The following is a 26806-nucleotide window of genomic DNA, read 5'->3' as shown; positions in this document are numbered from 1 at the left end:
CAGCCCCCGTCCCCCTGTATTTTGGGTTTTTGCTGCGAGGAATCCAAGCAGAATTTACACGAAGAAAAGACCAGTGGTCTGGCTATGAACTTTGAAAGTGCGGTTTAAGTAAGATAGATAAGAGACACTATAGATTAGAGGTATTTCAAGAATATAAACAATAAGATGTATGCTCCAGATAATAAGGAATTCGAAGTACAAGTGTTGTGATTACTCAGTGGAGAGGCCGTCGGGGGACCTGCTCCCCACAGACCTGAGCGCCCCTCCCTTCCTCATCCGTCCAGCAAGTCTTTAACCTTCAAGGCGCAGCGCCCCTGTGGAAAAGCACCCTTTGTCGCATCTCTCACCGAGGCTTAGTTTACACTTCTTGTTCTGCTGAAAAAGGAGGACTTAGATGTTTTCCTCCCACCCCAGGCTGTAAGCCCCTTTCAGTTTTGAATCCACAGTGCCTGTCCTCTTAAATGTTTGATATATATTTGGGAAATGGAGGATGTATGTATGTATGCATGTATGTGAGAAAACAGTGCGTAGAAGGTGGACCCACGTATGTTTATATTCAGCTCATGGGAGGAAAAAGTTTGAGAGTTCTGGGGTTTGAAGAGTAACATGTAAGAGGATAGGATGAGGGAAGGCACACGGCAGAAGTGCTTCAGGGAGGAGGCGGCTCCCGTCCCGGTGCGCCAAGGAGGGGGCCGTGTGCCGCCAGTCAGGATGCGGTCGGGGGGCAAGGAGGAAGGGTGGGGAAAATCCAGGCAGGTAAGGGGCAAACGGATGTGAGAGAAAATGTGCCCTCTCCTCAAAAGGGGTTTTTCTTGTTGTGAAAAACGTGAAATTTTTTGATTCCACTCGTTAATTGTAACAATAAAAGTCACCGCTCCTTTCCTTTTTCTTTTCTCCCTGTGAGTGTAAGAGAGAGAGAGAGAGAGAGAGCCCCTGAGGGTCCATTGTGGGTAGTTCTTGGGCAAACTGTTTAATTGGCATCACACTCCTCTGGTTTCCCCCAAACCATATGCTACCCTAGTGGTGATTGCAAATGTAAGTAAGTCAGAATATGGCTCCCACATCAAGAAGCTGAAAATATTTTGCAAATATTTTGCATATTCAAATTATGAATATGATTATTAGATTATGGGTTGCCAGAAAACCGGAAGGACAGCTTTCCGTATCAACACTGTTGGCAGTGTTCTTGAAAGGGAAACAGAGAGGTTAAAGAGAAGTGTCTCATTCTGCAATTGAAATCGCCAGTATATGTTTCCTTTCTGTTTAGCTTTTATGAAATTACACATCATTTCTCATCAGAATTATTTACTTTATTCCTGATAAAATTCTTCTCTCCTATGCCTTTCAAAGTCTGATCTTTTTAAATTTCTTTTTTATATTTTTCTGCCCTTTAACTTAGCAAGTGGTAGATGAGGCTTTCAAAATCACAAAATGTTCTTGTTCTTCTCAGATTTAGAACTTGATGGCTTATTATTTCTCAATATGAATTTATCTTGTAGGGAAATACAACTGAAATCAATTTGTCAAGCATTTAGGGTGCCCAGGACGTACAGTGCGTCTCTCCTTTTGCACTTTTCTAGGGGCAGGTTGGAGAAGCATTACTGAGAGCCTTTTACATTACAGGGCTTGAGAATGAGATTTGGAAACAAAAGCCTTCTGTCTCTGAGAACAGCAGAGCTAAGAGTGCTTTCTCTGGACTGTGTCTAATCGGCAGTGGTTGGGGGCCGCTGTGCATGGCTGCCTCCGGGGTGCACCACCTGTTACACAATGACTTATTGTAGCAGGGAGATGCTGAAGGCCCTGCAGGTTGGACGTGACCTGTTAAAATGAGCAAATGGGGTGTGACAGCGTGTGTTCTCTCTGAAGCAGCCTTCGGAACACAGGACCCAGTCCACTCACCACTTCACTGCTTCATGATGAGTCTGCTTTTTTTTATAAAATGAAACTGAAGTCTCACCTACAGTAAAGGGCAGACAAGAGACTTTGGAGCAGAAAGACTCTGATCTTCGCTGTGGCGTTAAATAGCTGTGTGACTTCCAGCAAAGGGTTTAACCTTAGTGCCCCTGGCTCCTTTTAAGTTCTGGTACTAAGTGTCAGACCTACTCTGTTCTAGATTGGATCTGCTTAATGCACTTACCGCACACATTCCAGATTTCAGTTCAGTGTTTGTTTTTGGTATTCTTTTTATCCTCATTTGTACTGCCAATGTGAAATTAGTTGTATAAGACACAAAATTTTTTAAGTATTTAATATTTTTATAACTTCTGCTGTGATGAAAAAAGTATCAGGCTTCCTTTTAGCTCATATCCTTTTGTTCTGCTTCTAGAAAAGAGTTATCAGCTTTACCATCTTGGCCATGCTCACGGGCTTCCCCTTCGAGGTCTGAGGGCTTTGTCCATTCGGGTCACTATGGTAAACACACCGCAGCCCGGTTGGCTATAAACGTCAGAGGCTGCCTTCTCACGGCTCTGCCGGAGGCTGGCCAGCACCGGGTCCCGGCACCAGCACGTCAGGCTCTGGTGCGGGTCTGCTGCTGGGCTCATGGGTGGTCGTCTTTCCGCCGTAACTCACGTGGTGGGAGGAGCAAGCAATCCCTTTGGGGTCTCTTTTAGGGGGGCACTGATTCCATTCATGAGGCTTCACCCACATGACCTAATCACCTCTCGAAAGGCCCATCTCCAAATACCATCACACTGACTGTTAGCTTCAGTACGTGACTGGGGTGGAAGGGCACAAGCGTCCAGTCTTGCATGTAGCTAAACCAGAATCAAACATTTTCATGTGAGTAATACCTAATGCTTCTCTAATTCCTCAGACTTTCAGGGCAATTATTGTTTTATAATCAAGTTAGGACAATTGAGAGTAATAAGCAATATCTGTAAAAATGAGAGACTGATAGTAATTGACTTTGCTGAGGATGTTAAATTAATATCAATAAAAGTGTGTCACTCCTAGTTCCCATTCTGTTAACATATCCGCCCTGTTAGCGCTTGGACGTCCGCTCGGGCTCACTGACAAGTGGCCTGTGGATCTTTGACCCTGTGCTCGTCATAGTTCAGCTGGTTCCTTACATTCCCGCAGGCACAGGGACGCAGCATTGGTGAAGCCTCATGAATGGAATCAGTGCCCCCCTAAAAGAGACCCCCAAAGGGTTTGATTGCTCCTCCCTCCACATGAGTTAAGGTGCCACCTGAAGCCTTGGGCACCAGATTCTCCTCTCACCAACACACATTTTAGGCTATTATTGTATATTTCAAGTTCTTATTTACCTCATTTCCTAAACATAGAAGGCAGTGGGGTAAAAACTAAAGACCCCAAATTTTTAATATTCTGTTTTACAAGTTTCACCACCAAACATTACCTCTTTATTTTCTAAGGTCTTTCTTCTGCACTTTGAATGTGCAACGTTATGTTTTGTTACTTAACTGCGGTCTAACCGCTGTCGATAGGTAAGCAAGGAGTCCGCAGTTTCTCGGATCTCCCCAGAGATCTCACCCTTTGGTACACAGTGATATTCCTGCCAGTCACAGACTCTCTCCTGGCCAGCGGCGCACCAGCGGCCCCCAGGCCACCCCCAAGACCAGTGTGGCCAGGCCTCGGGCTCCCACTGGGTGCCCATCCTCGGAGGTGCGGCTCTGTCTCAGCCCCTGCCTCAAGGGCTCAGACAGGGCCGCAGGCTTCACCCGGTGCAGCTGCTCTCGACCACAGGTGCTGGTGGCACCCTCACTCTTGTCCCCTCTTTTGAGGCAGGAAAACTGGTCTCACTTTCTCTCTGCCTCTCCCCGTTCCCCACTTACGAGCTCATGGTCCCCTCTCCTCTCTGAATATGAAAATCTTGTCCTGGATTGGCTAACTTCTTCCATACCCACTAGCTCATCTTGATACCTTTCCCCTCCTCCTAAACCATAAATTTCCTTTCTGATCGCTCAGTACGTAGATACAGCCGTTTTTTATGGTAACACGCATCCTTTAGAAAGGCGTGTCTGCTGCGGTGGTAAACAGAAATGACACTCGGGAACGAACTTGTCCCAGCCAGACAGAGCTGGTGACTAGAAATCCGAGTAAGCGTCCAGTTATGATGAATGGAAGGGAAACGGTATTTTGGGGGGGGGGGTGCAGCCGCCTTCCGTGGTTCTTCTCCTTTGTGGGCGATTCGGCCTCCTCCGCAGTGACGTGCAGAATCTCCTGAGATGGATGGCGCGCGAGTGTCTAGAGGCAGCGAGGGAGGAGGGAAGAAGGGAGGAGGAGGCAGCCCTTTCACTAAGAGACGTGGATATGGGGGCGTGAGTCATCTCCGTGACATGTGGAAGCTTAATTATGTTTCATTCCAAGTAGCGTCTTGAGTTACATATGAAGCACAGAAAGATTTGCTGCGAGTAGAGCATCATTCAGCTCGGAGACCTGCTCTCTGTGAGACGCTTTGAGACCTTAACTGTGTAACGGTAGAGAACCTGAGTAGGTGCCGGACACCATCCTCAGTCCTGAGCACGGACTAGCCCTTGTCTACTGAAGGTATCAGGCCCCCCACCTTTCCTGGGTGAGTAAAGTGAGGCACAGCGAAGTTTAGCATGCTGCCTGCAGGCACAAAGCGATCACGTGGGAGCTAGTGCTTGAATCCCCAGTCTGACTCCACACTTGGCCTCAGGCCGCTTCCCGTCCAGCCGCCGCTTGGGGTATGAGGCTGCCTTTTGGAGGAAAGATCCTGTAAATTGTAATACAGCAAACAGAAAAGAACTGAAACATAAAACATTTGCTGCTTTCTAGGTTTCAGCCTGAAGTATTGTTTGATTTTTATACTAAGGATGGTATATAATCAATTTTCTGAGTTTATTTATATTCAGTAAATGAAAATCTGGCTTACTCTAAGTTATTAGACCAAAGGAAGGTAAAGAAAAAAGATTTGATCTAGTGTGGTATATTTACTACTGCTGGAGAAAGAAATCTAAGGCCTTCATTTCAGGACATCAGTTGTTGATAAATGATTTAGGTTAATCTTGTAATACTTAGGACCCCTTTTTAATCAAGGCAGCCTGAAACAAGTCCGTACCAGTATCTGGGGCAGTGGGGGGCGGTCATCCACCCTCAGGGCATTTAGGTGATAGTCTATCTCCAGGTGCTTTGAGTTGTATTTAATCACATTTATTAAATAAGATACTGGAATGGCAGATGACAGCGTCCACTCCGCAGGTGTATCAGTCTGCAAGGGCTTCCATAACAGAAATGCCACAGACTGGCTGGTTTCAGCAACAGGGATTTATATGCTCACCAATCCAGAGGCCCAAGGTCCAGGTCTGGGCGGGTTTCCTGAGGCGTCCCCCGCGGCCTGCACTTGGCCCCCTCCACTGCCTCTTCACGTGGTGTCCACTCTGTGTGTCCTAATCATCTCCTTTTGTAAGGACACCCTTCAGATGGGGTGACAGCCTCCCTGGGAATCTTATTATCTCAATATACAGCCATATGCTGAGGTGCTGGGGTGAGACCACCCCACAAATGAGGGTGGGCACAGTTCAGTCCAAACACAGACATGCCTTGGAACGTTGAGGCTGTGACACAGAGCAGCGTGCAGCAGGGACAAGTGCAGCAGGGCGTCACCCGCCCACCCCCCGCCGCCACTTCTGGATGTGTCCAACATAGGGTGTGGCACAGCCCTGGGCTTCAGCAGCGTAAACCTCTCCCTAAATACTTCTTGGCAGCCTTATGAAGTTTAATTTGCAGAGTATTTAAAAGACCATCTGGAACTTGCTATTGCTTACTTAACTTGCTGCTTTTTCCACCAGCTGGGCAAAAGGAAAAATCTATGTCACTTTAGCAAGCGTTTTGCTGAAAAGATCGAGTGTGGCTGAGTGGCTGAGCTGGTAGGACAGGCACGCCTTCCAGTCACTCATCAATACCAGGATTCTTATCAGAACGAGCGTGAGCCACAGAGGAGCTGGGGAAATCCGGGCCAGTTTCAGACAGATGAATCCCTTTCCTAATGCCATTTCTGTAGAGAACTTAAGTGCATGGCAAGAAAAGAAAACGTCTCTTATCTGGGCTAAGGGAGTGGGATGAAAGGGACAAGTGTATCACTGTTAAAGGTTTAAGTATTCTGAAATATCATCAAGGGAATTTATTCCATCCACCTCACAAAAATACTCTTGAGTGCTACCATTTTTAGTTTCTTGACCACTATGCTCCTTTCATTATAAATCTCTGGTAAAATGTGAGGATGAGAGGGAAATAGCAAACTTTATGGCTTATAGGATTAACCTGCAGAATAAATGAGGTAAAGCAGAAAAGTCAAAAGCCTTCCTGCAATTTTCTAACAATAATCTCCAAATAAGTACAAGTTGTTGTACTACCTGGTCTGGGATGACGTATACTCAAAAACATTGCAATAACACAAAAGGGATATTTTTGTTTGCTTCAAAACTAAAGATAAGTTGGAACAGATACCTAATAATTCCCTGTTATGTGGCAACCACATTGGGAGCACGTGGCAACAATGGGGAACTGCTAGTGATTTTCTCTTAAGGAACGACTGCTGGGAATCTGTAGCAATATGGCCATCATACTGCATGTGAGCCCAATCACATGTAAATTGATGAGAATAATACTGAAACTGGGAAGACCCAGACCTGGAAGCCATTAAGAACAGCGTTGATACAATACAGCAGCCATCCAAAGGGTCTGTAATCGTGCACCTTGAGAGCCCGGATGAGACGTCCGCGAGGCCCCTCCTGGCTCACTTCACCGCCTTCCGTCTCCCGGAGCCCGCTTGCCATTCCCTCGGGGGCTCTGCGCCTTACCATCTTAGGACCTGTAAGTATGCTGCGCTCTTAGCCCGAAGGTAGATCCCCCCTCACCGTGGCCTGCAGGGAGCAAACGTTTCCTTCGTAAAAGCCTTGCACACTGATTTACAGACCCCCGGGAAGTCCAGCTGTCAGTTTAACCATAGTGTTACTGCCTTGTTTGCACCAAAGCAGCCCGTGTTTTTAGGCAGCCTGTTTGAGAGGTGCACAAACACCAGGATTATCCCCAGGAAATGGGACAAAGTAAAGGAAGAGGTTTGCATTTCTCAGTCTGGCCAGGTCACACGCTCATTTAGTGGCATAGCCAGCGCAAAACATGCTCTCTGTTTAAACTGTACCTCTTCTCTTCTCTTTCTCTCTCCAAATGATTGAAGTTACGTAAGATAAATACCTTTAAAGCTCAATATGTGCAGAAGAATGTCGTGTCGCGCTGGCACTGAATCCCAAACTCTGATCGCGGACTCTGCTCCTAAGCAATGGGTGGCTGGGGGCAGGGCCGCTTCCATTCCACACTCATGGGCGAGGTTCTGGGCCCAGAGTGCCGGAAATGGTTTGCTGAATCGATAAAAAAGGAATGTGTGAATAAAATATATTAACCACAACAACTTTTCTTTTTAAGAATAACTGAATTATGTCACTGTCCATATAAACAAGTAAATTTTATCGCTAATGTCAGTTGTTACTTTGAGAGCAATCAAAACATCACTTGCTCTATAGTTTTTCTTTGTGAGTTAATAGGATATTATTGCATTTATTCTTGATCCCAAGTTGTTTAATCAATTAGGTGATTTTCTTTTATGGATTTTTCCAGTTAATTGATGGATTGACTGTTCATTTGTCTTTAGAACCTGCTTTGATTGGAAGATTATTTATTGGAGATGATCGATCTTTATTCACCTTTCCAACCAATAATATTAGACCTATAAATGTAGTGTTTTACCCTGTGTATTAGCCATTCCCATCTGCATAGAAGCAAGCTCTGATATCACACATCTTAAAAAATAGACCATCTCCCCTAATCCTCTGGGACTCTCCAGATACCACCTGCCGATCCCAAGGAACCTGGCCCAGAGAGTCACAGGAGCCGTCCCCCTACACTCAGCTCTCACCGCCTCCTCTCACCGGCCCCTCCTGTCCGGCTCCCGCCCCACGGTTCACCACATCTGCTGCTCTCCACGGAGCCAGATGCCCTCATCGCCTGTGTCTGTTTCTTACTACAATTCCAAGTACTCTTCCACTCTAAGTGTTTTACCTCTTGAAAACCTTTGTTCTTGCGATGCCTGTATGTGCCACTCACCTGTTTCACCCCGTACCTTAAAAGGTCTTCCTTGGTTGACTGCCTTATATTTCTTCATTTTCTTCTGGACCTCTAAATATGGAAATATCCTGGGCTCTGTTCCGCTTACTCTTTTTATTTATCTCTCTCTTTACTTCCTCTGTGTTATGTTTAGATTTTACTTCCACCTGCATGCCAATATATCCTGTCTGTCTGTCTGTCTAGCTACCTACCCACCTACCCACCTACCCACCTGTTTCTGGCACCAGCCCATCCCCCGTGGTCCTGACTCATCCCTGTACTTCCTGCTTTACCACATGGCTATTTGTGAAGACCTTCAAACATCCAAAAGAAAGCGCCTTATTTCCACCACCCACGAGTTCCTCCCCCTTTCCTGCTCCTCCATTTACCCTAACCAAGAATCTAAGGTTCGCTGACTCCTTTTGTTCTGAGCCACTCACACACCCAATAGAGCGACACTGTCAGATCCGCTTCAAATAGAAACCAAGTTTGGCCCCCTTGCCCACCTCCACTGCTGGTGCCCCAACCCTGGCCACTGACTGACCTCTTCTCAGTAGGAGAGCAGCATTCCATGTCCACCTGCCTCCGCTTCTGCTTCCTGCAGTTGGTTCTCCCACAATAGCTAATGACATTAATAGAAACGTTAATCAGACCCTGACCCCCCCCACCCTTGGAAGAACGCAGGCTGCCACCCAGCAGCCCCTGCCCCACCGGCTGCTGCAACCTCATCTGCTCCATCTCCTCACCCACCTTACCTGGAGCACCCCTGGCTGTCAGACTAGTCAGGGAGGGTCAGGCCCTCCCAGGGTCGTACACGGGCTCCTCTGCCTGGAGCATCCTTCCTTCACGTCTCCCCATGGCTGCCTCCCTTTCTACGTGCTCAGAAGTGACCCTCCTTCCTGTCCAGCTGGCCAAGAGAAACCCACGCTGCTGAGACAGTCTCTTCTGCCTTAGCTTCTTTTCTGTGATGATTACTGATACCTAAAATACCTATTTGTTTTAGTTGTGTGTCTGCACTGTCTCGTCTTACTACTGCTGTAGTGCCAACACCTAGAACGAAGTCTATTGTGTTGTGGGTATTTGATGCTTACCGAGTATTTACAGAATGAATTAACAAATCAGTGGGCTGTTCCCAAATATAACATACACCTCTAAATATGAGCAGAGAGAGAGTATATATGTAAATATGACACATTTGGAACATTCTATGAGAGGAAGCTTGTTCTTTCAAAGCATGGGTAAAATATTATCCCCAAATGTTAATGGATTTTACTAATTTTTCATGTGTCTGTGAATATAAAATATTAAAATATGCTAGTTTTCCTAATCCTTTTATTCTTTGTATAATACTTGGGACAGAGGTTTCAAGTCAGAGGTTTCATGTCATAATTTGATAGTAGAATTTCAAGTTGATCTTTCACTGGAGATAAATAAGTATTAAGTACTGGTGGTATATTGAGTAAATATAACAGTATTTTGTATAATTTAATGGTTTAATGCATTATACTGATATTTAAAAATACTATATATGTGTAACATATCTTTGTGCTATAATTACAGCATATGTGCAGAGGTACAGATAATTACATACATTTGTACTTGTATGGAATCTGTGATTTTAACAGAGTTTTCAAATACACTTGTAAGCCCCTATGAGGATATATTTATATATATGCAACTATGTAGCCAAGCCATTTTTCTATTTGTAAAGTAAATAAGCTCAGACTTTGTGTTTTCCTACACTGGTATGCTGGCATGTCACAGGATTGAGATTGAGAAAACAGGGTTCTGATCCAGCCTCTGCTGCTAACGAGTGTGGCGCTGAGGGCACCCCGTCTGTCTGCTCGAACGTAGGCTCGGGCCGGCATCTTGGTCTGTGACGCTCACTGCTGTATCCCCAGCATCCAGGGAAGGTTGGGCCCGGTATAGATGCTGAACAAGTATTTGTTGCATGAATTCTGCTTCTCCAAAATTAGTTTCCACATCCATAAACATATTCTTTCCAACCCTTGCATTCTGAGTATTAGAGCCCTTACCTTATGAATTTAAATAAGGCAAATTCTGAGAAGGCACTGTTTATTCAGCTTTTACCTGGGCCTTTATAAAATTGTTTTGACCATCAGAGCTCTTTGCATTGAATACTGATTTAACATGACTGGATATCATGTTATACCCAGACAGCGGCTGGATATCAGACCTTGTTTGCCATGTTTGCCACCTTTGGAAAAACTAAAACAACAACTTTAAAATTAAAAATGTATTATTCAAATTCACAAAACCAAGAGTAGAAGAAAGTTCAACAGCCAACCTCTCAAATGATGCTTTTTCAGACTGTAACATTTACGTTTTGGAAGCTATCGATGTTTAAAACCGCTCTAAGAATTTGGGGACGTTCTGTAGATCTACCCTTCTTTAAGAAAACTTGATAACCCGATATCGAGATGCAAATAAATCGATAGAGACTCCTCACTTTTAAATTTTTTCTTTTAATTTGTTGAGCAAATGTGTAATGAACGACAACCGTGTGAAACGTGTGTTAGGCAAGAGAAATCAGGTCGCGACAGCAGCGTCGCGCGGCCTGCCAGGTGGACGCACAGCCCTGGCATCCCCGGCAGCAGAGTCGCCACCGGCCGGAGGCCGCGTCCGCCTCGGGGAGACCGCCGAGCAGACGGGGCACCTGCGCGCTGCTGGCGAGCCCTCGGCCGGCCGGCCTCCCACCGCGGCCCCGGTGCCACGCCGGCTGCTTGCCTGTACCGCTCGGCGGCGGCCTCACCCCCTCCATTCTGATGTTTAATGAGACCCCAACTCCTTTTCAATAACACCGTTGCTACCCTGCCCCAGTCCCCCTCCATGCCCCTTATCCTGCCTAAATCTTCTCTGTAGCCCTTACCGCCAGGCATAGGGTGTATTTGTTTATTTGTTTGTTGCCGCCCTGACATCGCACACGCTAGAATGTAAGCTCCGCGGAGCAGGACTTGGTCCCTCGCCGCCACGTCCCCAGCACGTGGGACAGCGCACGGGGCGCCCGAGGTGCTGGGCGGTGCTGGCCGGCCGGGTGGGTGCCGAGGGGGGAGGCCCGGTGACCGGGGTGAATGGTCCTCTGACCTGAACTTCTCTGCTCAGCCTCTTCATTTTGTCTCCTCCAGTTTCACCCTTAGATTTAAAGTCTGCCCCCGTTTTTCTAGCTGTGATCCTCACCATTTTCAGTGAGAATTTGGTGCTCTCCCCTGGCTCTTGGCCACATGCTGCTCTGAGTAAACTGCCACAGCTCTGCTCGGCTCTGATAGTACAGCCTTGTATGTGCGTGAAACTGCTCTACCGCAGTGATTCATAAAGAATCTGCACCCAAGAAGGAGGCGCCGTGTATAAACAAGTACCAAACTGAACTCGCAGCATGCAGAACGGTCATGCATGAAGCCCCTGCTGTCAGGGGGTGTACAGACGCTGCAGTGGCGAGTCCAGGGGAGCAAAGAGCGGGAGGGCATTTCTGAGCCTTAGCTAGGAAAACAGGTACATCCCTATGAATGTCGGCAGGAGTGTAAACTGCCATAATGTTTCTGAAGGGCAATTTACAAATAGCTATGAGATTACAGAGTCTACCCTTTCCGTAGCATTTCAACTTCTAGGTTTGTTCTATGAAAACTCCTACAACTGGACACATCCCAAATGTTCACCATAAGGAGATGGTTTAATTACCAAAACACATAGCCATTCAGTGGAACAGTGCAATGATTACAAAGAATAAATGTAGGCAGATTTATATTATAACTGCATTAAATGGAATGAGAAAATTGCACATTGGTATGTGTGATGTGATCCCGTTAGCGAGTCTGTGCCACCGTCTGGACACTCTGGGTAACAAACACTGAGCAATACCCACAGCGTCCCTCCCCTCGTGGGAGTTACATTCTAGCTGGGGGAGCAGGCGGACGGACGGAGGGTTAATGCCCCCCGGGGCAGAGCTCTGAGAAAAGCAGGGTGAGGAGAGGTGATGAGGGTCGGGGGAAGCCTCCTGGGTGACCCGGGAGCGGAGGCCTGAATAAGGCGAGGGAGCGAGGTGAGAGGATCAGAAGACGGGAAGGGAAACAGACCCTGGAGCGGCCGGCCTAGGGTGCTGGAGAAAATGCGAGGAAGACAGCCCCCCGGAGATGAGGGGTGGAGAGTGGGGTCTGAGAGGTAGCTGGGCCAGGTCGTTTGGTGTCTCACGGGCCATGGTAACAACTTTGATTTTCCTTTTAATTTTGATGGAAAACCATCACATCTTGAGCACGGGAGTGACGTGTCTAGATTTATATTTTTAAGGAATCACCGTGGCTATTAGGTAGAGACTGTTCAGCAAGGCATCCATATAGTATATAGCCAATTACATTTTCGTTAGACAGTTTACAAAAGAGAGACAGTGACCAAAATGAGAGAACATGTAGCCTTTCATGTGGTTCATTTAGGACTGCTTTAGGCACCTGCTTCACAGAGGTTTTATGACAATTAAGAAGTATTCACAGTGCAAAAAGACACTCACTCAAACCTGCAGGTCAGGAGTCATGCACCTGGTCATGAGGCCACAGGTAGCCGTGTAGCCCTGGAACTAGGACATGCCTTCTCACCTGCACAGGTAACCTGCACGCCATCTCACGTGAGGCTGTGCACCCTGAAGTGTGGAATCAGTAGAACAACCCACTGTTTCCTCTTACGAGGATCGCTGACACGGGCAGTGCCATGAGGTGGTATTCTCCCGCTGGGTTCCAAGGGCCTCTTCCTCTTCCGAGGACCGGGCCATTCGCCGAGGTCTGTCCCCACACATCGCGAGCATCCAGACAAAGGGACGCCTGTCCGAGGGTCCGGCCAAAGCCAGTTCCCCACCGCAGCCGACCCCGTCAGCAGCAGCAGCGCAGCGGCTCCGTTTGGTTCCTTGAGGCCCAGGCGGCGTCTAGAGGGGGGTCAGCGGTCCTCATTCTGTCGCTGCTCTTCTCAGCCAAAGCCTGTTTGGGCAAAGAGGTTTAATAATAAGATTATTACACTATGATGTATAATAGGATTTGTATAATGAGATTTTACTAAGACTTATTAAATTTGGAGTGAGATTACACTACTTTTCTGAGTACACTTTGCATTATATCCATAATTGACTCTTGTGTTTGCAGAATCAGTAGATCGGGGGAAACTGTCTAAACAAAACTTAGAGTTTCTTTTGCTCTCTCCTGGCAGAGTCGGGCCACAAAAAGTTAAAAAGCACCATACAGCGGAGCACGGAGACGGGCATGGCGGCCGAGATGCGGAAGATGGTGAGGCAGCCCAGCCGGGAGTCCACGGACGGGAGCATCAACAGCTACAGCTCGGAGGGCAAGTGAGTGTCAGCAGCCTGCTGCACGGGCGCCTCGTCAGGGGCACGGGGACAGAGCCTCCCCCAGAAGTCTCTGGGCCTGGCTCACTAGTATTTCACCACCAGCTCAGCCGTCCGTTCCAAAGCAGCCTGACTTCTTAGGGTACAGACACGGGGACCCACCGGGTCACTCAGACCTTTCCAAGGGGTGAAGAAATGCTGGGTTAACACATAAACTGATTTCTGTCATCGAGAAAAACTCAGGATACGCCCCTACTGTATGTTTATTGTAGAAATGCCACAGTGAGTGGATTCTTCCAGATGGAAAAAGAAACATTTGGTCCAGTCACCGAAATCTCAATTAAAATTCAGATGTGAGAGCCTAATGTCACATATAAATTCTTTTCTCCAAACCGTTTTGAGCTCTAAGTTGTTATAAGTCCAACATGCTCATAATAGCAACTTAAATTTTCTTGTACTTAAAACATAACCAACTCATTTTTCCCTTAGGAAAAAAACCCAGGATCTATCCTCTTCATTATTTTATTATTTTAAAGAGTTTTGGTTGATTCTGAAATTAATTAATCTTGAAAAAATATAACTGGATTTTTGTTTTGTTTCCTTGCTTTCCATTTTTACCACATCATACAGATCTGCACAAAGCCTGCATTTTTTTCTATGCTTGAGAAGTTTTCTGGTAAAACTGAGCTTTTACTAAGGTGCTAGATCTTACACATAAGTAATCACTCTTCTTTAGTGGGTTAGCTGGGTATTGCCCATGCACAAATTTTCCATGATTATTCAAATATTTCATTTACCAATTTTAAATTGTATTAAATGTATGATAGTAATATTAATATTTTACCTTATTTTATTTTACTGGCACTTTTCTATTTTGCTCAGAAAGTAAAATAAAATGATTCCAAGTTAACATTCATGATCTACTTTCCCATTCCCAAAAATGGTGAGTCCATTTATTTGATCAAATGATTGGTATGCATGTTTCCAGCAAGATATAGTTAAGAATAAAAATTAACAGACATATTTATGAAAATAACCTTGCTTACATCCTACCACTATTTGATGACATATTATAAAGCAATGTGCAAATGAAAGATTGGAGACATTATTTTCTGTTATGAAAATTAGCAAATCAAGTAGTATTTAACCCCACCATGAATAAGCCACTTAACCTCTTTCTTCCCTGGTTCCCTTGATTGTGAGGATATAATATGTGTGAAAACACATGGGAAACAATAAATCCCTATAGAAATCTTTTTTTTCTGTTCTTCAAAAAGTATACTCATTGAAGTCCAACTACGTAAGGAGCACGATTCTTTTTACCCAAGATACATCAATAAATAAGATGAGCAGAGTCACAGCTGAGTGGAGTTTACATCCTATGGAATTCAGGCAGCCATGGTGTAGCAAGAAATAGATATATTTTAACCAATTCATTTCCATATGAACAAATAAAAGTCTCAGATAGCATAAAAATTAAGTGAATAAATTAAACACTTGTTTGTAAATAAGAAATTATGAGGCATCTTCTAAATTTAGCATTAATGTTACTTAATGTTCATGAGCAAATTTATGCAGAGTTGGTGGTATAAAAATTTGCATCATATATTTTATGTCCACAATATAGCTATGTAGGGATTTGTCTTTGAAAGTGTTCAGAAAACTTAGAATATTAAAACTCTAATGGAGCCCCCTAAATAGAACATTAGCTGTTAAATTGAGAGTTCGGACTTGTTCTCAGTCAATGCTGAGCCTCATACCCTTGGTTCACAGGCCATTCAATGAACCAGCAAGTCAGCTAATTGTCTAAGCAGTATTTATTATTTATAATCAGGATGAGTAGTCAGACGGAAACTAATGAAAAGAATTCTAAAACTAAAGCCTTAATTTTTGTCTTTTTGCTAATAGCCTAATATTTCCTGGAGTGCGACTAGGAGCAGACAGTCAATTCAGTGATTTTCTTGATGGACTGGGACCAGCCCAACTTGTTGGCCGCCAAACCCTCGCCACCCCTGCAATGGGTAAGAGTCATGGTTTGTACAGGAGAAGTGCTGTGATCTTGTGGCCAAGGTCATTTAAAATAACACAGTAGTAGTGCAAGTGAGAAGCTGTGTGTTAGCTAGAGTGTTGCCATTTTCATATGACTAATTTCTGATTTCTAGTACATTTTTCTAACTTGAGACATTATGCAAAATGGATAAAGTTAGTCATAAATTTTTGAATTAATCAGAAACCCCTGTCAAGATAGTATACAATAGATTCAAATGTAGGATAAGGATAGTTGGTGAGACTGTTGAATTATGCAAAAAGAAATACATGAAATTGCCTCCCTACTTCTGAACTTAAAAAAATAATAATTTAGACTCAATTATATTATAAAAGAGAACAGGGAGGTAAAGAAAGACACAGAAAATACTAAAAAAACACTTAAATAAATGTTCCTATATTTGGAGTGGGAAAGAACTTCCAAAGGATCAAACCAAAGCCAGATCATTCAAAAATTTCTACCAGCAAATGCACCCTAAACAAAGTTAAAAGAAGATGACGAATGAAGAGGATTAATACCTGCAATAGACATTTCCCTGAAGGACATGAGTCTTCAGCTTGAAAGGGCCCAGGGAGCCCTCAGCAAAGGCATGAAGACAGGTCACCACCAAAGTGCATCAGCATGGACCATCCCGGCCCTGGAGATCACCAGAAAATCCTACAGGTTGCCTAAGAGGAAAAACAGTTCTATGCAAAACTACCAAAAGTCAGATTCTCACTGGGCTCTTCAGATTCTCAGTGGACTCTTCAAATAATGATCCTCAAAGCCAGAAGACTACTGAGCATTACCTTCAGAAAATTCAAGTAAAAACTGTTTTCCGCACTGGAGTGCACTAGCCAGCCACATCATGGCGCTTGACTGGAAGAAATACATGCTCGTACAGGAAGGGTCTCAAACCATGAACTCAAAAAAACTGTGAACTAAAGAATGGGGAAGATGAGATCCAACAATTAAATAAATGCTTCAACACAGAGAAAAATGGTTAGGATACCCAGGATGTTAGCAGAGGAAAATCTAAAGCACAGGGAGCTTTAAAAGCAATCTGTCCAAACTGTAGCATATCAGAGCTCATAAGGGAAAGTATGTAGACTACCTAATGTGTTTGATTTTATGGGAAGAGGGTAAACAAGCAGAAGAGAGTAAGGTGTTCCTTGGTGATATGTATGTAAAAATGTAAGCAAATGCTTTTTCAAAAGACACTTACTAAGTGTAGGGGAAATGAAGAGCTGTCCAAGAAATGAGAAGTAATCAGAGTGTCCCAGTTCACTCAGCTGTAAACAGTGTTACCTAATCATGATAATATAAATATTAATATTGGGAGTGTGGGATGACAGAAAGTGGCATGTGTATGGTGGGGGTAGGAAGGAAGTGAGAGAGATCGATATCTAAAACTAAAAAAAAAATAGGGGAATATCATATAAGTACAGTATTTAGAGATGGGGAGCAAATGCCAAACAGTACAAAATTAATCAGTTGAGAATATTGAAAATTTTGAAAGCAGTGACCTTTGGAAGGCAAGAAGTTGAGAAAGAGGATGGGAATCTTTGATACTAGTAATAGGTCTTCATGTAGGTCACTTTGACTCTTTATGTGTAACATAGTATATGACTGAAACATAAAAAAACAAAACAAAAAGCCTTTAGGCACTGAGGTCTACAACAGAATTATAAAATTAATGAAGTCCAGAACCACAAAGCTGGTCAGCTGATTGGCAAAGAAAGAAAATTCATAGATGAGAAAATGAAGATAATTCAACTAGCTAAAAATAACTTAGAAATAATTATATGTAATGTTTTCAGAGACAAAGTATATCAATCAGAAAAAGAGGAACATCTTAGCAAAAATGGGTAAATAACATGAGCAGGCAAGACACAGGAATACACGGTGATAATATTTAGAAATAGTTTAGCCTCCCTAATAATCAAAGAAATGCAAATTATAGCTTTCAGCACCATCAGATTGGCAAAAATCAGGCACAGTGCTAACTCCATGGTTAGGGCTTGAGGGAAGTGGGAAGACAGGAGCTCACACACTAACACAGCCTTCCTGAAGGGCAGTGGCAGTACGCGTGGAATTTCTGGATGTCCATTCCATGAGAGCCAATAATTAAAAAGCTGAGAATTTATGCTCAAAAAATTACTAAACAAGTATACAGAAATTATTTATTAAGCTGTTCACTGAAGTGCTGTTCATAATACAGCGATGTAAGTAACCTGTGTGTCCATCAACAGGGATCTGGTTAAAAAGGTAATGACATGACCATTCGGCAATCCATACAGTCCAATTGAGGATGTATGGTCGTGATAGATAGGAAGGTAGATAGAAAGAAGAAAAGTACTTATGAGATTGCTGGGATATTCACCAAAATATTAGTGGTGGTCTTCTCTAGATAAAGGAAATACAGACAATTACACCTTTTTATTAAGTATTGTATACTAGACGATGTAAGGGATAAATAATCTTATTAGAGTACAAAATCACCTACACACTTCAACATTGTTGTAGTTCAGCAGTTTATAAACTAAGATGGGGCTCCTGTAACATGGACTAGTATCAGAAAGATGAGGAGAAACGTTTCAAACCCTGATTTGGAAGCAGGGAAAGAAAAGTGGGCCAAGGGCTCTATATATTCACTTTTATCGAGATACCATGAAGATTGTAATTTGGAGTTTGTTTCAGGCCTCTGTTTTTTAGTTTTTTTTTTAACTGCTCGTATCTGCAAAGAAGCTGAAACGTGTTTCTTCTCCCCCACTTGCAGGTGATATACAAATCGGTATGGAGGATAAAAAGGGCCAATTGGAAGTTGAAGTCATAAGAGCACGAAGCCTCACGCAGAAACCTGGCTCCAAATCCACACCTGGTAAGGAGGAGTCCTCCTAGTTTGGGCAACAGGATCTTACCCGGGCCAAAAATGCAAACCATTTGCTACCTTTGAATTTCATATGTTCTGTGTGCATCATCTGGTCGACTAAAAAGGCAGCTTTTCTGTGTTCTTTGATTCTTGAAAAATGGGCCTGGATTTTCCTTGCACAATTACTCCATCAGAAAGTGTCAGGAAGAATATTGTCCTTATTGTCATACTCAGGAGTCTAGTTTTGATTGCTTTCCAGCTTGTGTCGGTTATTTTTTTCTGCACATTTACAAATGCAAAAGAAAAAATTTAGTTCTTATCATAAAGATGAAACAATGAGCTTGACGATACAGACCCGAGATCGTAATGCTGGCTGTAACCCAAGTAAGCCGGAGCCCTGTGACGACGTGGCGAATTCGCTTGAAATGGGGAAAATAGCAGCCCTGCCCTGCAAGCATACGGGTTTTAAGGAATAGAGTTTATGGAGCACCGGAAAATCAAATTGGAAACTTTCGATAAGCATCTCTAATTCTCCCAGAAGGCATTCTCTCATAAAATCAATTTAACTCAGAGGATTCATTTCTTACATATTAATATTACCTTTGTGCAGCACCATACGTCAAAGTGTATCTTTTGGAAAATGGGGCCTGTATTGCCAAGAAGAAGACAAGAATTGCACGAAAAACCCTTGATCCTTTGTACCAACAGTCCCTGGTTTTTGACGAAAGTCCCCAGGGTAAAGTTCTTCAGGTGAGTCATCTGTTCACTTTTTACATCATGATATCCACGTTTTCCATATAAACGTTGGAGAGAAAAGGTTCAGTAGGAGAGCGGTAGTGTAACACCCTTGAGTAGGAAAAACACAAATTGTTAATTTACAATACAAATAATGTATTAAGAACATCTGGCGGATCTGCAAGAAAACAAAATTTGTATTTTCTCTGCCCCTTATTTTCTTCTTTCTCTCCATCCTGACCCTCTCCTTTTGCCCTGTTTCCCACCTTTCCCCTCGCCTCCATTGTTGGTTGATGACAGATAGATGTCAGTACGAGCGATACTAATAATAGTTTATTGAGCATTGCTGTGTGCCAGACATGGGACGCAGAGGACCAAGGCAGGAAAAGGGCGGGGTGCAGACGCCAGCAGGAACTCGGGACCAAGGAATGTCGCGTGCACTGTGAGGCGCTGACATACATCACCTCTTTTGATAGTTTCAACCACTGTGTGCAATAAATACCATGTCCCCATTGTAAAGATTATGTCTGAGAATCACACAGGTTAAATATTGGGCAAAGTTACTCAGTAAATCGAGCAGGCGAGATGCATCCCCTCCGCCCGTGTACAGAGAGGAAAGAGTTCAGTTGAGAAGCTTGGAGAAGAGGGCCTGGAGTGAGTGTGATGGGATGCCTGTCTGACACCCTCATCTGGGAGCAAACTGACTTTTTAATCACTTGTTCAAATCAAAATTGTCAGGCAAGTCTTCCAAAGGCACCAACTTACGATTATTTTTCAACCTCCCCCTTCACTACCAAATCCATCATATAAAAGAAATTGTAGTGAGTTCTCTCACTCGTTATCCATACTCCATCGTACAGTCACGCCATCATCCACGGGGTTGGGCTTATTGCCCTCCTAGCATGCACAAAGTTTAATTTTTATATCCCTATGGCCGTCCATGTTGCTTGCTAGATAGTAGTTACCTAAGAAGGTGTTGAATTTATATATAAATAAACTTGTATATTTATTCCTTTAACATAGTTTCTGTACAGAATACCCTCATTCACTAGGGAAACATGACTTGCATTTTATCCAATCTAAGAATTCATGTCAAGTGTCTCTTTGTGAACCTTAAATGTGAGTATCTTCTTATCTTTTCCTCCTCCTTGGTGTTCGTTATATTCATTTCCTCTCCTTCAATAGTTTTTACCACTTTTACCAGATAGTTTCTTTCAACTCTCCCAATGTGAAAGGGAGAGAAATTCAAGTGTTTTTGAATACTGCATTTCTGTGTTTCTGCAGGTGATTGTCTGGGGGGACTATGGCAGGATGGACCATAAATGCTTTATGGGTGTTGCTCAAATCTTGTTGGAAGAACTCGATCTGTCCAGCATGGTGATCGGATGGTACAAATTGTTCCCACCGTCATCCCTGGTGGACCCCACACTCACTCCCCTCACCCGCCGGGCTTCCCAATCATCTCTGGAAAGTTCAACCGGGCCTCCCTGCATTCGCTCATAGCAACTCACACCGGAGTCACTCCAGTAAAACTCTGCCTTTCAGGATCATAACCTGAACCAGATATTTCATGATCAAAAACGTTGTTGGAGACAGACAATCAACTTGTGTTTTGCCCGTAGTAGTTTCTCAATAATATGTCCCAAATGTTGTTTAAAACCCGGCTCCACACGACAGAACAAAGCAATCTGTCAAATCACAGTAAGGGTCAGTGTGCTGGTGAGACTCACTGATGTCCTAACAAATAGGAAAAGGGGAAACTTCACACACACACACCAAAATGAACAAACTGGAAACTCTTGCTCTGTGAAAAGTTGTGTTTTACATGTTTCTGCCCAGATCACAAGCAGTGTCGTCCCCCTGGTGTTTGGTTTGAGAAGTTCTGTTCTGTTGTGTGTCTCGTGTGTTTAGGTGTTGTCGTTGCGTTTGGGTTTCTCGATCTGTGTCTCGCCGGCTTGTTAGTCCCACAAGCTTGGTTGGACTGGGTCATGACGGCCTTGTGATGCTCAGAGACCCTTCCTTTCTTTTTCCAAAAGCACCACAGAAAGGGCTGCAGCAGTCTCTGTAGCATCTCCCCAGGTGTGCAACAGCGCGACGAGATGAGGCCGATCAAGGGTTCCCCAGCCTTCATTTTATAATTCCTCAGAGTCTTATTATGCCTGGAAACCCAGAAAACAAAGAGTTATCTTCCAAACAAATCAATCACCGAATCACTTTTTTTTTGAATGAAGAACATATCTGTTTGTGTTCTTAAAAATTAAATTTACGTGTTTGGCATGGAAGACTTTTAAAGACGTCAACCTGCCTCTAATGCTGGGAACCAGAACTGGCTGCATAGTCGTACTTTGGAAACACTCCTTGTGATGCCTTTTTCTTCCTGACGTCCAAAAAAAGTACATGCTTATGTGTACAAACCACACTTCTGACTTCCCAAAATGGTGACTAGAAATGGATTTGAGCCTAAGACACTTCCAGCTATGCCCAGGCTTCTCAGCCATGTCTCGGTGTAGACGCACCCGTCTGCCTGGGAAAGAGCATGGTATGAGCTGTTCAATCTATTCCACTGGAAATTCCAGTTGAAATACTCTGCACTAAACTAATGTTTTTAATCAAGTTTTAGTTTACATTTCTTTGAGATTGATGCAAGCACAAAGCTTGATTTTTTAACGCAAAGTATCTTACTTTTTGAGGGGAAAAAATAAAACAGTCCAATTTGAATTTGCATTTTCTTCATTTGAGTTTTTCTTGGCCTTGAATTTCCCCCTGTGATGTTCTGTATATGTGCTATAAACTGCAGAGTCTGCAGGTGCATTGACAGTGTTTTCCCTTCTTTTATGAGTCCTTCAACTTTTGTGACTACACAAATAGAGCAGCATGACTTGGAACTGTTCAAAGCTGCATGCACATTTTGTAAAAAAGAAACAAAAAAGAAAGAAAAAGAAAAAGACAAGAAACAAAAGGTTATTTAATAATGTATGTTAGCTCCACATAGGCCAGCTTGTCTGTTGCATGTACTTGTACAGTTTGCTTGTTAATTCCTCTACCGAAATAACCAAGAAATCTAAGCCATCCATTTTTGTTATAGACATTTTGCAGGTTTTAGCCAGACTCACTGTGCGAGTCTGGGGTGAAATGTCTATAGATGGACTTTATTTTTTACCCTCTGGAAAATGTGATGTAGTATGGACCAAATTCCTTCTAATAAACATATTGGTGTAGATTCCTACTGTGGGGCTGTAACACTTGTAGACACTGTGGACACACTAGGTTTTAATCCATAGACATCCTGCCTGCACCAAGTGAATTATTTATTATTATTTACCCATGGCAGATTCATTGCCCGTCATTCCACAGGGCACAGATCGACTACAACTCCCCATGCTGAAGCACTGGTGCATTCTACCGGGTTCCATTCTGAGTGGCCAACATTAACCAGTTATAATTGGATACTATCTTTCTATCTTGACCACTTGTCTTAACACCCCCCTGTGCTTTTAAATGAACTTCCAACTCATGTATGTAAACATGTTTAATAAAATTTACTTTTCATGTCAGTCAGTAGCCACCTGTGTTCTGTGTTCTGCCAGACGGCCGCTGTGGCTTCTGTGAGCAATGTGGGGTCCAGGTCGCTGGACGGGGAGGCCGGGACTCGTCGGCTGGGGGCCTTTGCTGTGACTTGTCATTGCACTCTGTATGTCGTAATCTGTGCCAGAGGGCCAGGTGCACATAGTAAAGGTTTTCACTCTGTCAGCCTGTCTAAATGAGCACACCACTATACTTCTGAAAAGTGGCATTATTAAAAACAATAAATCTCAGAAAGAATCAAATGGAAGGTTGTTGTTCTGCTGTGTTTGTGCTAATAAAAGAGATGGTTCTGTTCTCAAATTGCCAAATTATTTCAAGTTATGTGACATATCAAAATACTAATTTCTGCATCTATATTCAGAGCATCTGGTTCTCCTCTCCATCTTTTCCTTCTAAACCCCTGACTGGTTTGCAGAACCATAACTTACTGAATAGGCCAACTTAAAAAAACAAGCAGTACATTCAGTCATTCTTATTAAAATCTTAGGAAATAAATGTTTGTTCCAATATAGTAGTGACTCTCCTAAAGTAACGTGTTAAAAGAGTCATTAATAGCTTCCTTAACATAATTTCATAATTTTTCTTCTTCCCCAGAAGTGTGTTCCTCTATCTCATAAGCATTACCCTCACAGAATACTTGGTAAGTGCTAATTTCATACTGCAGTTCGTATGTGGCAAAATAACTGTCCAGATCTGGTCTCTGCCTCCCAAGAGCCCTTAAAATTGTTACAGACCACACTGGCTTAAACTCCGTGAAGCAAAATAAACACTGAAATCCATGATCAAATCTGAGACAATAAAGCTGTCTGAGACCTCACTACATCAGGTGTTTAAAGCTCTTTAAACAATTGACTTGAGTTTTACCCAATTGAGTCAAGCCGTTGTTTGGTCTACAGACATGAAAGTATCTGTTAGGTGGGGTCAACAGGAGACAAAAGCCACCGATCAGTCCAGTCTGCAGCAGAGTGTCGGAGCCGGGTGTCCGGTGCACGTGCAGAGAGAGAACGCCGAACAGAGAGGGTGGGGAGGGGTGGGAGCCAGTCAGCTGTGGAAACGGTAGGCAGCTGAACACGGCTTTCGAATTCTTTGTCTAGACACAGACCGAAGAGCAGAAATCTGTCTTCTCATCAATAAGTCTGTACGCTGAGGTGGAAAAGGCCCACCTGAGGCCTCAGTGAGTCTTCTGGGGACCTTTGAGGCCACAGGAATCCTAAAAACATGGATCACCCATATATGCTTTGAGACATACATTCAATGTTTTTTCTGGAAGCTCTGCAACTACCCTGAAAATTGAACATACTGTAGCGCAGACCTGTGGTGCCATCTGGTCCCGTTCGGTTAGAAGGTGATACTCTACAGAATTCCACAGATTCCAGCCTTTATGTCCTCTTCCATATGGATTCATACGAGGGTGTATCTCTAAGATTTGTCCTTTAAGTGATTTTGGATTTCTGCGTGACAGCCCTAATGGCCACAGATCTTCTGATGATTAGCAAGCATTTATTCTTTTGATTATTGTCTCCTGTTCAGGTGAATTTATTACTGTCACTGAAACCATGTACCTACTAATAAACTATTTGATATTAAAAAATATAATAAGTCTAAAACATTGGCATTTCAGGGCCTACGGTGCTAGAGAGAGAGTGACCCAGGAAGAGCGATTTTGCTCAGTCCGTACGGTTTCTTGCTGATGAGAGAGAGAATCTGATTGTGCTTTAAGGGCTTTGTTGGGAACTAGATATTAATTTCTTGGGATATAAAAATTTTAAAAAATTAAAACCGACCCTGTCCTAAAGACGCTCCCTGTCTATTAAGAGAGATCATTATATAAAGAAATAATTCCACTAACATGTATTTGAAAGGGCTGTGGGATCACATCTGATTCTCCCAACAGCCCCACGAGTTACTTACTCCTCCGACTCCTCTTTGGCACAAAGGACCTGCAGTTTGGAGGAGGAGCCGCAGGCCAAAGGCGAGGTGCTGGTGAGCAGCGGGGCCCGCCCACCAAACAGCCTGCTCCCCCACTTCGCGGACACTGGGCCTTCAGGAAGGAAGATGCCGCCAGGCGGGGGCAGCTCCCTGAACCTGAGGCTGCCCCCGGCTGCTCTGAGCCCTTCCCCGCGAGCATCTGTGCCACACACCGCCTGCTGCAAACGCTTCACCGCATGGCGGGTTGGCTACATTTTAGGACAATTTTACCATAAAAGATTTTTTTTTAACTGGTTGACAGTTTGGTGTCGCGTCTCCATGGATCCAGTCCTCCCGCCGTTACATTATATAAACCTCAGGCCTCCTAATGTTCTATACAGGGGCTCAGGGTCTGGAACCACGTTTCCCACGGATGCGCAGCGCCTGTCGGTGGACAACGTGACACATGCGAGAGCAAACAGCACAGGAGCTGTCACCACACGGTGCAGAGCCCAGCTACAAACAAACACGCATCTCAGCACCTGGAAACTGATGCAGCTCTTGACGAAGGAAGAAATTTTAGTAAAAAAAGGAAAAGTGTGATGTGGGATGAGGAGATGAATCAACAGGCAAAGTAAAAGGTGTATAATACTATGATATGATATGATACTTAGAAGACAAGTGCTTAGGTACAACCCACAAAATAAAATTAGTTATATGCACAGTATCGTCATGAATCTACAGTATACATTTTGAATGTTTTTAAGTATTTTATATTTCACAAGAAAGTTTTTTATTTTGTTACTCGTTTTTCGTGTTTATGCCCTTTTTAATGAATGTCCCTCTTTTATTTTTCATGATTTTATCTTATACAGCAAAATTGCCTAGGGCCAATTAGTTATGCAGCAAAAATGCTTGCAACGAAGATGTTTACAGAATAAAATACCAGGCCTGGTCCCGGCCCTCAGGGCCTCCCTCTGCAGGTCGCCTGAGTGCTCTGCCATTACACAGGGGAGGGGAAGGGAAGCGGGGCAGGTGAACGCTTCTCCATCCGCCGAGCCCTCTTTCTAAGGCTTTTCCCCTACAACCTCTGTGTCCTCCTCTGGAAGCACTCACCATTAGCATTTTCACACTTCATGAACACATCAGATGCAGCTGTCGGGATAAGTATGAATAAAGAAGCCAGAACAAAGTCTTTAGCTGAGCCCCAGGCTTATCCTTTGGTTCCAGGGTAGCACTGTCTTTTGAGTAGCCCTCCCTGACTCCTTACGCCAGTCCCAAGCCTGCAGATTAACATCTGCATCCCGCGGTGGAATTAATCAGCCTTGAATCTCAGCCCCATAGAGTTTTTGGTCCCCCCAGAGGCAGTCCATATGCCTTCTGTTATTTGCTGTCAAAACAGAGTCATGGCTCTGTAGTTACATGCACAGACCCCTCCGCGAGGGGCTGCGAAGCCATCGGTCCCTTGCACAGCCTCACCCCACATCCTGCTACTTCCAGCCTGAGCCCCTCAGGTACCTCTCAAGGGGGCGCAACATATGCAGCTCTTCACATCCCCTGAACGTCAACCAATCATGGCCATCCCATAATGACATCTTTATTAGTCGTTCTCATGCAGATTCCTCTCAACTCATAGCTTGGGACAAAGTATTAGGACGTTTTTGTTTTTGTTTTCAAACCACCACGAAGATAGGCTCTGTGCTCAGTGTATCCAGTTACTGTTTGAACTCTTTCCTTTATCCCATTAGCATCCAAAGTGGGAAATGTTACTCCTGACATACATGCCCTGGGTGTACGTGTGATGATCTCTGAAAACGTGGGTAAGGTCTACACGACTAACAGAGCTCTTTGTGTACACACACCTTCCAGTCTGTCCCTCCCCCGCTTCATCACCGACCTCAAGGCAGTCTTCTCCAGCTTGCCTCCAATACCTCACCTACGGCTCATTCGTGACCCCAGCGTAAGGTTGCCAGATCAAGTGCAGGATTCCCAGTTAACTCTGAATTTCATATAAGCAATGAATAATTAAAACTAAATATAATTTTCATATTCATTTTAGTTTATCAGAAATTCAAGTTTAACTTGACATGCTATATTTGTATTTGCTCAATCTGACAACCTTACCCCTATTGTCATGTGGTTTCTGTCCCCATCACTGAAATGCTCTCCTGGCTGCTATCTAACAACAAAGTCCAGCAGCCCTTCTGAGCATAGTTACTGGCCCTCTCCGTAGCTTCTATTGAAGAGCTCC

General features: G+C 43.9%; 1 protein-coding gene across 50 annotated transcripts in view; it reads left to right on the top strand.

Annotated features, from left to right (window-relative positions):
- The window catches only part of RIMS1 (regulating synaptic membrane exocytosis 1), a 411017-nt gene extending 388128 nt beyond the window's left edge, over positions 1 to 22889 (top strand). For 48 of the 50 annotated variants that reach the window (XM_073224834.1, XM_073224832.1, XM_073224839.1 and 45 more), the window contains 5 exons: positions 13294 to 13432; positions 15338 to 15450; positions 18235 to 18336; positions 18938 to 19077; positions 20347 to 22889. In XM_073224834.1, coding sequence (XP_073080935.1) covers positions 13294 to 13432; positions 15338 to 15450; positions 18235 to 18336; positions 18938 to 19077; positions 20347 to 20565 — 713 coding nt within the window. In that variant the 3' untranslated portion in view covers positions 20566 to 22889. The remainder of the gene's footprint in view (positions 1 to 13293; positions 13433 to 15337; positions 15451 to 18234; positions 18337 to 18937; positions 19078 to 20346) is intronic. The other 2 variants (XM_017641339.3, XM_017641340.3) reach the window with 1 other exon arrangement.
- The last annotated feature ends 3917 nt before the right edge of the window (positions 22890 to 26806 follow it).

This window comes from Manis javanica, chromosome 16 (genome assembly GCF_040802235.1).
Source record: "Manis javanica isolate MJ-LG chromosome 16, MJ_LKY, whole genome shotgun sequence".
In the NCBI taxonomy this organism is placed as follows: domain Eukaryota; kingdom Metazoa; phylum Chordata; class Mammalia; order Pholidota; family Manidae; genus Manis; species Manis javanica.
Note: the sequence above shows the minus strand (reverse complement) of the source record. Positions and strands in the feature narration are given on the sequence as shown.